A 13899-nucleotide genomic window follows, 5' to 3' on the forward strand; every position below is an offset into this window, starting at 1 on the left:
ATACTCCTTCCCTGGCAGATTGTGTTGTCTCCCACTTACAGACAACTCCTGTATATATGCAGAGTGTATATGCTACATGGAGGTAAAGGAGGGCAGAAGACAGTTCTTTCTCAGAAAGTCAAGGAGTTGTCTGTAACTGGGAGGCAACACAATCTGCCAGGAAAAAAGTACCTTGATCCCTTCTGAGTAGTCAAAGCAAGGCTTTGGATTTTCCTAAGGTACGAAGAGTAGCTGCAGCAGTAACAGGGAAATTCAAGTGAAGAGGTACATCTACAGTTCTTTTAGTTAACCTCCTGCTCTGAAGTGGTCAGCTATGTGGTCAGAACTGGTTTCTCAGAACTTTATCCAGTTGGGTGTTGGAAACTACCAAGGATGGAGACTGTTATCTCTCTGGACAACCTTCTGCAACACTTGACTGTCCTCATTCTAAAAAGATCATGCTTTCCAGCCTAAACCTTTCATTTTATGGCCAGTTGTTCCTGTTACATTTCATTGTGTTTCTACTGACCTGTTTCTCCAGCCTCTCCCTCTGGATTGCTGTCTGTGGTCTTTCAAGTGTATCAGCTAGTTCTTACAACTTGGCACAATGTGCAAATACTTCACTGCCTCCTCATCACAGAGTGATGCACTTCACTCGTAATAGAGAAGCAGCAAAATGTTTAGTGATCTAAAACATTTGATAATTTGAGAGTGGTTTAACAAAATTTGATGGCAAAACAGACTTGATTATTTACTGCATAGAGGTCAGGGTCAGACAAAATTGACAGGGAAATGCTCCTGTATAGTCATGAGGCTCAGTAAGGACCTTCCCTGCTTTCCTAACTCTCTCTCAGAAAGGAGTTTACCTGCAGCTGGATCCAGCCTTAATCTCAGCCCTGATCAACGGTTTATGTCTACAGGACTGCATATGCACAATCAACCCTTTGTATCACATAGCTAAGATTTCAAAGTTTAACATGCTATTATTCACTTACCAAGAATCTGCTGCAGGAAGGAATCTCTCAGCCTCAAGGTGTAACCACGAAAGGTGTCCCTGCTCAAGGAGACATCCTGGCATACAGCCTCAGCGGGCTTTCCACCGTTTACGGAGTGAGATAATTGACTCATAGTCAGATCTGCGTAGCAATGACAGCAGTAAGTTTTTTCCAAACCTGGTTTGAGTCCAGCCTTGACCAGCACTATGGCTGGGGGGAGGTGTTGCTCAGATTAGCCCTTTGCTATTGTGTTGTTGCCTCTGTACCCTGAGTCCACTGATTCGGATGCAGCCATCATGGCCAGATGCATCCACTACTTTTGGGACGGGCTGTTTATCTGGGAGGAGTGTGGGCAAAGATAAGGCACAGGGGTAGCAAAAAAGCAAGGTCAGGAAGTACAGTTGTCTGTGACAGTGTGAAACTTGTCCCCAGACTTTGGTCTGCAGCTAACACAACACCCTCAGGCACGCACACACAATCCTCTGCAGACATTACAGGTAATTAAAAGCACTGTCAAAGGCTCTTTTCCATCCTTGAATTTGCCTTTATGAAATAGATAATTTGTTTCTAGAAGCTCTTCTTCATACTCTACCCTCCCACTTAATCTGCTATCTTTTTATTGCAAACTCTAAAAATCTTCATACACTAGTTTAGCACTGAAGCCTAATTTCTGCCTGCAAGCAAAAACTTCTATGCTGCCTGACCCATACAAACATTCAGTAACTAGTCAGCCCTTCCAAAGCATCTGAACCACCCATCTCCTACCTCCAGTGAAGCCTTTTCCTTATCTGCCTCTCTTCCTACATGAATCCTTAATGATTCTGTCTCTTTCTCTCAGGCCCACAACTTCTGGTGGCTCAAGTCTGACCACATTTCCTCTACAGTTAGTGCAAAGTTACTCCTAAATCAGCCAAAATGTTCAGCAAGATTAGCAAGAGGTACTTCCTCTTTTAAGTCCCATGCAGAACATACTGATGTAGCTTCAGATATTTTCCAATGCATTCACCAACAGCAAAGGTCACAGAAAACTTCAAAATGTCTTTGGCAAGGCAAGTTACACACAGGAGATAAGCATTTTATGTATTATTTTTAGTATTTATTTTATTCATGACAAAAAGGCAGTATACATATTAACATTCTGAATACCAAACAAACGAAACTGGTTCTCCATCACTTTCATGGACTAAAAATAAAAATAACTACAGTAATCAATGACACATTATAAATAAATACAAAAATACAAAAAAAATACAAAATTACTTTCAAATTAAATTTTAGCAAAAAAATTTACTACTACACAAAGTACTGCATTTGTTCAGCATCATGCTTGTTCTAAAACAAATAGGAAAATACACCTAAACTTCTACACACTAAATAATTGACAACTTCTTTCAACTAGATTCTGAGCATAGCTTCTCCTTCTTACAAGAAAAATGCTGTTACAGCTGAGGTTGGCAACAGCAGCGGTACACACCAGAGAAAGAGAACTGGGCATAAAATACACAGCCAGACCTCCCAGGAACTTAATCTAACAATCATAACACATCCTTGTAATGCACTTCTGAGAATCTTCATCAACAGTGGCAACAAGACATTCTTTATATTTACAGACGCAGTATAATCCTGAAATACTCTCAATTATCTAATCTTTACTTGAAGCAGTTTGAGTATCAGACCTTCAGAAAAGGAATTACTATCATGAGTTAGTCTCATTATGAGTTGAAAACAAAACACACGTTTTTGCAAATAAATCTAGCATTTGCAATTTGCAGGACATAAAAATAGTACACACAGCTGTTTTTTTTCTTATTCATACATCATTTCTAGGCTCCATTTTGTAACATTAGAGAAGCAATATTCTACAACTACATACAAGTTAAAGCACAATACACGTTAGCAAAAAACACATCTAACTTAAAACATGCAAGTATTACTGTACACAACATGTCTGCATTTAGGGTATCCAAATGATTTCTAAAAACAAGAGATGCCCAAGATCCTACTTTTCCAACTGAAAGACAGCCAGAAGTCAGAATCACTGTTAATTAACACTGAAGTGTCAGTGTCTCTACATGGCACTACAATGAACCAGCACAGCAAGTGTAAAGTCATCGCTCAACTGAGTATGTTGCACAATACAACCTTTGTGTTTTATACCAACAGCCAGCAGTATGTCTAATTATTGACAAAGAATGTGCCAGGTAAGCTTACAATTTTAAGCAGGAAAAACATGACATTTTGAAATATAAAGAAACAGTGCAATATAAAGAAAATAATTAATCACAAATGGCTACGAGCCCCCTCTTTTTAATCAATATATTAACATAACACTACTGATATTTTAAATAGTATTTATTTGAGAAATTCTATCTTACACATTTTCTGATTTGTTAGAAATGGGCATTTTTCACTTGTAGACTGAAAATATTATAAGCTCCAAGAACAATTCACCAGCAGAGTGAGCCTTGTAAAGATCAGCTGGCATTGTCTCACCCCTTATTTATTTGACTTTCTCAGACATGTCTCTCTTACTGAAAAAAAATTTAAAAATCTGTTTTCCAGATAAAGCTTTCAGGTTTTTTCATATGAATTAAATATATTGGCGGGGGGGGGGGGGGGGGAAGGGGAAGGGATGTGTGTTTTTAGGTCTTCTTTTCTTCTACAGATGCATTAGATTTGCTGTCTATCATTAGTGTTGTATTCATTTTCTCAGAAATTCAAACAATGACAGAATATACAAAGAAAACCCCTCACACTTCAGGACTCTTCATACTTTATCTTTGTCCAAACAACTCAGGAAGGAGGTGAGGGGAAAAAATAAAATAAATAAATTAGTAAATCAGAAGAACAGCTGACGAATTCATACCATTTCAAACTAGATACTGAAAAAAACCACCCTTCTAAGATACACAGTATTACCATCACTTCTCAATTCTGAAATCTCCTCCTCCCACAAAGGAGAAATAAAGAAAAGGTTCTGTATGTTTCCCTTTAAGACACAATATTTTGACTTGATAGTATATTGACAGAACACCTGGAGATAACTCCCTCTCTTCATTCTGATAGATGGGGAGGAAGACGCAGGAGAGAGATCAGTGGACCACACACACCTGGCAGAGTGAAAAACCCCAAAATGAAGCAACTGAGATACCAAGAGAACTTCAGAAGGGACAATGGCATCTGTACATCAACAGCTAATTGAAAACAACTTAATGCACGTCTCTCTCATAAATGGGGATCCAGATTTTTGGCTTAATAGTAGTAAACATTCTCCTAACAAGAAAAACTGTTCTCCCATGGAAACTCTGGAATCAGAAACAAAGAAAAGAATATGGCTGGCATCTTTGTTTTCTGAACACCCAAAACATGGATACATCAACACTGTAATCCAGATGTTACTGCACAAGAAGTTTTATATATATATATATATATAAACTTTGAAAGCATTCCAACAAAAAGGTTGTTTGGTTCATTTTGATTTGAAGTAGTGCTTTTCTAACTGCAGCCTACTGATTATTCAACTAATTCTTTTGACAGTAACTTCACACACTGTCTTTCCAGACTGTAGAACATCTAAATCACAAGTCTCAGCCAGTAGCAGATTTACTCTGTATTATGACAACTTTTACTTTTCTTGTCATCATAATGCTTAAAAAATCCCAACATCTTCACAGTATTGTCCATCTTTTGTAGGTTTTCTTTTCTTTTAGTGTTGTGTAAACTCAGATCCTTTGTTAATGATATTCCAGCAGCCACTTTACCAGACTTTCCTCTTTGAAACTTTTTTATAGCTAATAGTGTGCTTCAAACGGCTTTTTTGTTTCTCTTTTTTGCCTGACTTCTGTCAGCAAAATCAGAATTTTCATCATAATTATGTTCTGGTTCACAAACAAAAGCATAGTAACTAGAATCTGGCCACTTCACTTGCAATTCTTTTTTCTGATTAGAGTCTGTCAACCGGAATGGGACAGCACCTACTGTGAGAGCAGACTGCATGGCCTGCAGCAATTAAGGCATCAGATAGATTGCTATCCTCACACAGAATATCCACCTCTAACTTCATTTCAGAGCTATAGTGGATAAAATGAAATATGAGACCCGGTTTATGAAGAAGCTTCTGAAACAGAAGTATAGCTTCCTCACTCCAGTGTTCCCCCTTGCCAGGAACTGTATCATGCAAAGAGCAAGAGTGTGCCAAGCGTGGCAAGTATAACAGACTTTCTGGAACAACTTTAAGTTTATGGATATCAGAGTAAGGGATGCTTCTCAGAAAGCCATAATCAATAAATGTAAGAGCAACAGACTGACTTGTTACTTCACTAATTTCTGCCCTGTACCACTGTGCTTCCTGCCCAAACTCAATCAAGCAGCTAGCACCAGGCGTCACATGTTCTTCTGACAGAGCTGGCAAGTTGTCAGGAAGGTCAGAGAGCAGCGATGACAAGTTTCGCATGCAATCAAAGAAGACTTCAAACTGGACGCTGAAGTTTGAAGGATCAGTAACTGCAGCTGCACACCCAGGATATGTTCTGCCACTACGCAGCAGCATCCACATGACTGAATTTATCTTGAATGATGTATCAAACTCCTTACAGTGTGTATTACCACATTTTTCTGGTCCAACAACTGTCCAACAACGACTTAATAGTTGGTTCAAATACTCCTGAAGTGTAACTTCTCCTATTAAAATATTTACCTCCCAGACATCAAAGGATTTCAAGTATCTCAAAAACAAGATCCTTATTTCACAATCCAGGAGTGCACTTGCTATGCGGCCTAAGTGAATTTTCTTCAGGTTTTTAAAACAAATCCACCTACAAAAAACAGCTTGTTTAGGAATACTTTTAATCTCATCACTGAGCATCTTTGCATTATTTAAGGACACCATCTCATATGTGCCATAATCCATGAAAAAAACTAGCATTAACTTTTCCCTGACAAACTTCTTTATCACTTTTGATCGATACCACTTTAAGTTCCTTTCAGATTGTGTAATGCATTCCAGTCCTTGTTCAATGTCATCCACTTTAAGTAAACCACTTCTTTGTGCTTCTTTGTCAAGCATTACATTTAACTCATGTAGTATTTGCACATTTTTAAGTAACTGCACATAAAATTCTCCACTCTTCAAAATATTAACCACTTCTGCTGCTTCTACTTGTCCAGAATTTAAAACTCGATGAAGGAGACTTAAGGATTTTACAGAAATATTTTTCATCCTAGTAGCCTTAGTTTTATTTTGACCACCTAAACTATTCTTAGACTCTTGAGGACTACCATTTTGTTTAGGTTTATTTTCCAAAGCAAATACCGATCTGCTTTTCCACCTTGTGCTGTCTATTTCCTGCAAAAGGCTGTTAGACAAAGACTCTCCATCACAAATTACATCTATTTCCCATTTTTCTCCATGTTGCTGTAAGAACTTGCAAGCTACTGGCTTGTCGCTTACTGTTCTTGCAAAATAAGCAGCACTTTCCTTAGTCCAGCTTTCACCAGGAACACTTTTTACACTGCTAAGGAAACAGTGAACACTAAACCTTGGCAGAGTTAAGAACTTTTCTGGAATCCTGCAGATTTTTGATGAACTTACAACTGCAGCATTACCATAGTCAATAAATTCTACCTCATAGGAGTTTCCTGGTTTCAGAGTTTTAATAACTGCTCTATAGTAAAAACAATCAGCATCGTGCTCTGCTACAATGAGATCCCCTACCACGAGCTCATCTAAGCGGTTTTCACGACCTCTATTCTCCAAGCTTTCGTTTAAATCATCTGCTAGTTTTATTATTAAGTTTTCATCCTCTGCAAAGTGAACATAGAAACTTGATGGACTATTCATATGAGAAATATAACCTGCTACTTCGGTATTCACCTGGATATCACGTTGAGGAAGACTGATTAATGTAGGTATATTTTTATTACTCCTTTTCTGCTGACCTGTACAATTTAGTCTTTCATTATGAGATTCAGAGAGAGCATTTACAGTTATTTCCTTTGAATTTAAAGCACAGTAAGAGAGTGAGTGAGAAGCAGGTTGTTCACTCCAAGGTTCCTCTCCGTTCTCCAGAACGGCACTGAAAGTATTTCTAAAACCTTGCTCTTTTCTGTCCTGTAAAGTTTGCTGTTTTGAGAATCCACTACACAACTTTGGTGAGCTACAAGCAGTTTGCTCTTCATCTCCAAAATTCTCACCAGTATCTGCCCGGTAATACTCATCATAGACTTGGCATTTCACTTCAGTTTTCAATTTAAGTATTTCAGGATCTTTAACACTTACTTTATTAATTTCTTTGTCATCTTTCATGTGATGTATCTCTCCTTCATTACTTCTAAATTGTTCCATACGGCTTTCCTGTGCCAACTCTTCCAATACCTTTTCTTTAATTTTCTGACTTACTTTGAGCTGTCCATCATACAACTCCACAACAATCTTTCCATCTGATTCTCTGGATAAGATTACAGCCTTCAGCAGTTTACCACGGAATGTTTTCACAAACCATGTAGTAATTCTTGCTGGAAATTCTGTCCCCCTAAGATCTGATAGACAGAATTGAATAGCTTGCATGGGTGTGAATAGTAGGTCAGTGGCAGAATCTGGAATAGGCATCAAGTGGTCTCTCTCCACCATACTCTTATTTCCAAAATCCACATAGTCAACCCAGAGAAAGGATGTCGATTCCACAGGAAAAGCCAAAGCTCTGTAAAAGAGACCATCTTCCACATATCTGGCTATACACAGTCGTGTATTGCCAGTATGATAATTTGCATTATTTGACATTTTACTAAGGTCACTAACCTTCTTCATCAATGCCCCAAGAGTTTCAGTGTTTCGATTAAGATGACAATAGAATTTTGAAGGACTATTTATGTGAGTTATATAAACCTCCTCCTCGCTTCCAATTTTTATATTAAAAGATGAATAGCAAAAACTGTACAGAGAACCCAATGATGAAAGGTTTCTCAGTCCAACATAATCAGATTGGGTGAGACCACGTTCTCTGAGGAATTCCTCTACACTAGTAAGTGGAGTCTGTAAGTCAACTACATTGCATAAACAGTTGGGGCTCACAAGAACAAGAGCATAAATGGTGCAAGTCAGTGGTCCTCTACAAGAAGAAATGAAGTCTTCAAATTGTCTATGCACTTCTTCAGACCAGTTAATTGAGTTAGTCTGTAAGACTACATCTTTAAGTCCACATCGAAATGCTTGACTTTCTAGAGTTAGGAAATCTGGAAGAACACCCTGAAGATCTTTAAGTGAAACTCTTTCCCGATAACCATAGTCTACAAAAACCACATCAACTTCATTTGTGGATACCTGCTGCACAACAGCTGCTCTGTACCACTTCCCATCCTTGGGACACTTAACAACACAGGCAACCTGTCCAGTTTTGTAGGGACTGGTATGATCTTTATAGTAAGTCTGAATTTGTCCCATTAAGTTATCTAGCTCTGGCAGGTTGCTTTGCAGCTGACATGAAAAATCTGATGGGGAAAAAATGCAAGAACATACCACTTCATATACAGCTCCTGGTTTAAACACAAGCTCTTTATAAACTAATTTTTCCTCACATACTGATTTATGCATTTTAGAGACAGCACCTTCTCCAAAACAAGATGGCACAACAGATTCTCTAGGCACTGGCAGCACACTTAATGATTTTTCCTTCTGAAGTATGTCTCCATTTCCAGTTACCTTATTTTTGCAAATATTACTGGTGTTCTCTGCATTGATTTTTTCTTTTTTACATTTGAGGTGATTCCTGTTGTGCCGCTTTTTTGCTGCCCTCAGAACAGAATTTGGGGGCTTCAGCTGATACTCAGCATAACCAGCTTGAACCATACATGCGGCAACATTTCCTTGCAGGAAATCAGTATGACACTGCACATTAACAATGTACTTGTTGTTTTCCTTTCCAATGACATGAAGCAGCAGTGGTTTGTTCAACACCACATTTTTGAAGAAATCAGTTTCTTTTCTAACCCACACACCATCAACAGGAAATGTGTGAGCAAGGGAACAACACATAGCCAAAGCTGGTAAATCAGAAAACTCAGGAAGCAGTGTTTTCACATTGTGACAAGGTATTGTATCTGTATTTCCAAAATCCAAAAAATAAACCACAATGCTAACACGAAACACTTTTGTGACAACAGCCCGGTAATAACACCCATCCCTGCTATACCGGGCACAGCACAGCAACCCAGGTTCTGGCTTTTTAAGGACCATCTCATCATCTCTACATTGACTGTATGTGCAAGCAATGTTTTTCATCAAAGCCTGAAACTCATTATGGTATCTACATGTTTGAATCCAAAAGTCAGATGGACTTATGACATATACTACAAAAGCTCCATAAAAAGAGTTCATTTGCATCTCGTCACTCTTGCAGTGGCTGAAGAAAGAAACATCCCATTCAGGTAAGCAGGTTTTTGTATCTTTGTTTCCAGAGTAATTCTTAGGTGAATTGTTTCTCTCAGGACTTAGTTTGTCGTTTGGTGCAATACTTCTGGTTTTTGTTTCTAAAAGCGAGACACACAGTGCAGCTTTCTCATTCCGGTTTTCTGGACACTCAGCATTAATTCCAAGATTTTGTTTTTGCAGAGTTATGTAATACAAGTGTTCAGTGTTATTGTATAAATCAACATGGACACACACAGAAGTTTGTCCCATTAAAGCCTGTGTAAGTTCCTTGAGCTGAAATTGTATTACTGTTTCATCCTGACTACCAAAACAAGACAGCGTACACAGAAATGAAATCATTGGTAATGTCAAAAACTCAGCTTTAAGTTTCCGAATACAACTAGGTGGCACAGCTTCAATAATGCCAAAATCCATAAACCAGACCTCCATATGGTCAGAGAGAAGTTGTTTTATCACTCCTCTATGCCACTGTCCATTTCGCCTCTTGGCAGCACAGAGTAGCCCTAAACTATCACAAGATGTAGTATTTTCTCCAACGAGAGCTTCATAGTACAAATGCATAGCTCCTGTCAAATTTTCCAACTCTTTCTGCCATTTCTGTATCTGACAATAAAATTTATTTGGGCTTACTGCACCAGTTATTTTTACATCTTCCTCACTGCCAACAGGTAGACATGGGAAGAGATGATCTGGACCATGCCAAAAATCTGCTGGTTTCTCAGAATTATTTAAGGTAAGCAACTCCCTGAATGGATACTTCTGCTTCAACAGTTGCGGCATTCCCTTACCAAGCATTCCTTGTGGCAATGCTCCTAAAGTTTCTACAACAAGACAAAATGAATCTCCATCAATAAATTTACCTAGCTGCAGTTCAAGAACATCAGTAATAATCTTAGGCACTTCTAGAATAAACAGCTGATATGGTGTAACAGCCTTCACATGACCTGTGATCTGTAATCCCACCAGAGATGAAAAATAGTTAATGGCTTTTGGACCCCATCTTTCTCCAAGAGGAAGTATGCTTGCAAAAACACCCAAAACCACCTTCGGAGGCAGCTGAAACAATTCATCACAAGCAGCAGCAAGATGTGTTTCCTCAACAGCCAACACATGTCCAGTGTCTATAAGAAAAGCCTCATAGATATTCCCTTTCTTTCTCAGAACTCTTCCTCTATGCCATTCTCCATCTGTGTCTTCCACCAAGCAAGATCCACCAACACAGACATCATCTTTTACTTTGAACACACGCTGTATTTCATTTTGTAGTATGTAATAATCAAGCTCACATCCTGCATTGTATTGAGCCTGGAACACTATAACCAAGGACTCAGGATGGCATTCTACATGAGTTATCTTCAATTTCTTATCTATTGAGTCTGGTGGAGGAGTCAGAGATTCCATCCTGTCTGCAAAGAAAAGGAGTATGATCATCTTGATAATTTTCTGTATTTTTTTTTTGCAATTAATTCATTACATGACATTTGTTTTCAAAATGGTTTAACAGCACATTATTAAAATTCTGGTATAAATGTATACTAAAGATCTAAGAATGTCATGTTTTAGGCAACTAGGATATACTCCACACATTTCTCTTAGTAAAGACATGCTCAGATAACATGAAAAAAAGTACCTCTGGATTCACTCACATGGCTACAGACTAGTTTTATCATTTGAGACTAATTTTTAACCAAAATGTTGCTCCCACAGTAACACCGAGCTATTCCAGTCTGTTTCTTTTTCCTTTTAATATGTAAAAGACCAAGGACTCATCCCCTACTCACCATGCTTTTTCTGTCTAAATCACTTCTTCAAATCACTGACAATTTATAGCTCCGTGCTTTACTGTTTACTCTGGCCGTCTGTACACTACCAGTTGTACCAATAGCATATTTAAGGTTCTCATAATTGCAAGGACATACTGAACCTATCATATATGTGCAACATTTCTGCACTGCTCATCAAACAGCAACTGTGCCAGCTGTGTTTTGTACTGTCTCAACGCTCCAATTCTACAGTTTAAGTATCTTCAAAACATTCAGGTACTTTTCTGATCTATAATCCAGTCTTCAAGCTTAGCGTCCAGTTCAATTCATATGTCAGTGATTCAGTGAATCTGTGACTTCACATTGTTTAAAAAGGATGTGCATGACCATAATTTAATCAAGCAATTCCATTAAATAAACTGCTGTTCTAACAACGTAATTTGAGGAAGACAACATCAAATGCAAAGACAGTGGATAAACACTCAAGGATAGTCTGGACAAAGATAATCTTGATTTATTCATTTTTTTCTAAATCTGGAACTTAAACTTTCAGTTTCAACTACAAGTTATCAGGGCAAGATCCTCCTTAGCCTGCAAAAAATCTTCAGTGAAACTGTCATGATAGTTTTCATCACAAGCATATATGAAGTAGCTAGTGAACACACAACCTGTCTTCAGAAAAAATATTGATCTCTATCATTCTAGATCACAAAAAAAATAGAAAAATAAAAAAACCCAAACAACTCAAATACATAAATGAGCACCCCTACTGTAAAGCAGTAGGGCAGAAGGATGAAGGACGTACATCTCCTAAAACCAACCAAAAAAAACCCCAATAACTAAACAAAACCAAACCAAACCAAACAAACAAAAAACCACCAAAACCACCAGCAACCAAAAAAAAAACCCTCCCAGTAAAAGCAGTACCAAACCCAGAACTAACAAATTCCTGCTTCAGCAAGGCCCCTTTTTTCCATTTTCCCCTGTAAGAGAAAGTGAAAATCTGGGTACTTTTAATGAAAGAAAACAGCCTTAAGGAATTGGTTCTGTCTGCCTGGAAGAAACATTTCATCACTACAGAGACTTAAACTTTTGAAGGGGCCTGACTGAAGTTCTGCTCCCTTTTTTTCCCCCCCTTCACTATGCCCTATTTGCACTAACACATAACATATTAAAACAATTTGTGCATTAACATTTGCTTGCCGGTTATCACAGCCTCAGTAACAGCATCACACTGATACAGCCACATTTCTACAGTTTACAGAATTGCCTTTTGCTGTTTACTCACCTTTCCACCTCATACAGCTTATTCATTCGTAACACACCTTCTAAAGGAAACACAGCCTGGTAATTAACAACTCTGTATCTCTCTACAAGGAAAGAGAATAGAAAAATCATTAGAAAAATAGACATAAACTAAATTATTGTACTACTTCTCTTACCAAGAGCAGCCGTGCTGGTATGTCTTTGGGGTGTTTGTTGACAAGAAGCTCAACATGAGCCAGCACCGTGTGCCTGCAGCCCAGAAAGCCAAACACAACCTGGGCTGCATCAAAAGCAGTGTGGGCAGCAGGTCCAGGGAGGGGATTCTGCCATTCTGCCCTGCCCTACTGAGACCCCACCTGCAGTGCTGCATCCAGCCCTGGGGTCCCAGTACAGGAAGGACATGGACCTGCTGGAGTCCATCCAGAAGAGGCCACAAAAATGACAAGAGGGCTGGAGAACCTCTCCTATGGAGACAGGCTACAGGATCTGGGTTCTTCAGCCTGAAAAACGGATGGTTCCATAGAGATCTTACAGCACCTTCCAATATCTAAAGGGGCTGGAAAGGGACCTTTTACAACGGTACAGAGCGACAGTAAATGGAGGAATGTCTTTAAACTGAAAGGGAGTAGGTTTGGATTAGATATTACAAAGAAATATTGTACTGTAAGGGTGGTGAAGCACTGGAATAGGTTGCGCAGGGAAGCTCTGGGTGCCCTATCTCTGGAAGTGTTCAAGGCCAGGCTGGATGGGGCTCTGAGCAACCGGGTCCAGGGGAAGGTGTCCCTGCCTGTGGCAGGGGGGTTGGAACTGGATGAACTTTAAGGTCCCTTCTGACATAAACTATTCTGTGATTCTCTAAATCCTCCTCCTGCTGAACTACACTCTTAAGATTACGAAAAACAAATTACAAAACTAAATCCACCTCCCTAAAAGCATGGTCTGGCTATTCTTTCTTCACTGATGCTCAAAAAAACACACCGGTCAGAGGAACATCACACAGGCACCTACCACCTACCTTCTAAACAGGAGTGCTCACACACTTGTATTTGCTTGCAACTCTTCAGCCATCAAAATGCACACTTCTATCATGCACCACTAACTTACAGACAACTCATGACATAACAAAAGGACTTTTAAATGCAACCAAATGCAAGACACAAGACACAGGTTGAGCTGCCTGTGCTCCAAAGCAGCCGCTCTGACCGGAGCTGTCTGACGGCGCACCCACCTGAGATGAGCCGGCCACGGGCAGCCCGGCAGAGGCTGTGGCCGCCAAGGGGGATCCACGAGCAGAGCCCAGCGCCCTCCAGCAGCTGCCGCAGCAGCCTCAGCGCCGCGGGCGGCACCACCGAGCGGCACCACCGAGCGGCACCGACCGCGCCGCACCCCCAAAATGGCGGCGCGAAGCGCGGCCGGAACGTGCTGCCCGGGAACGCGCGTGCGCAGCGGCACCGGCCGAGACTCGCGCCCC

The 13899-nt window shown here is 39.6% G+C and overlaps 1 protein-coding gene across 1 annotated transcript; it reads right to left on the reverse strand.

The window, feature by feature from the left end:
- Positions 1-2057: 2057 nt before the first annotated feature.
- On the reverse strand, positions 2058-13814 carry TDRD15 (tudor domain containing 15). The gene is made up of 3 exons (XM_032104186.1): positions 13657-13814; positions 12451-12532; positions 2058-10805 (listed from the first exon to the last, which is right to left on the reverse strand). Exons 2-3 carry the CDS (start codon positions 12461-12463, stop codon positions 4918-4920), a joined length of 5901 nt encoding a protein of 1966 aa, XP_031960077.1. The 5' UTR covers positions 12464-12532; positions 13657-13814; the 3' UTR covers positions 2058-4917.
- Positions 13815-13899: the final 85 nt, after the last annotated feature.

Source organism: Corvus moneduloides, chromosome 3 (assembly GCF_009650955.1).
Source record: "Corvus moneduloides isolate bCorMon1 chromosome 3, bCorMon1.pri, whole genome shotgun sequence".
Taxonomy (NCBI): Eukaryota; Metazoa; Chordata; class Aves; order Passeriformes; family Corvidae; genus Corvus; species Corvus moneduloides.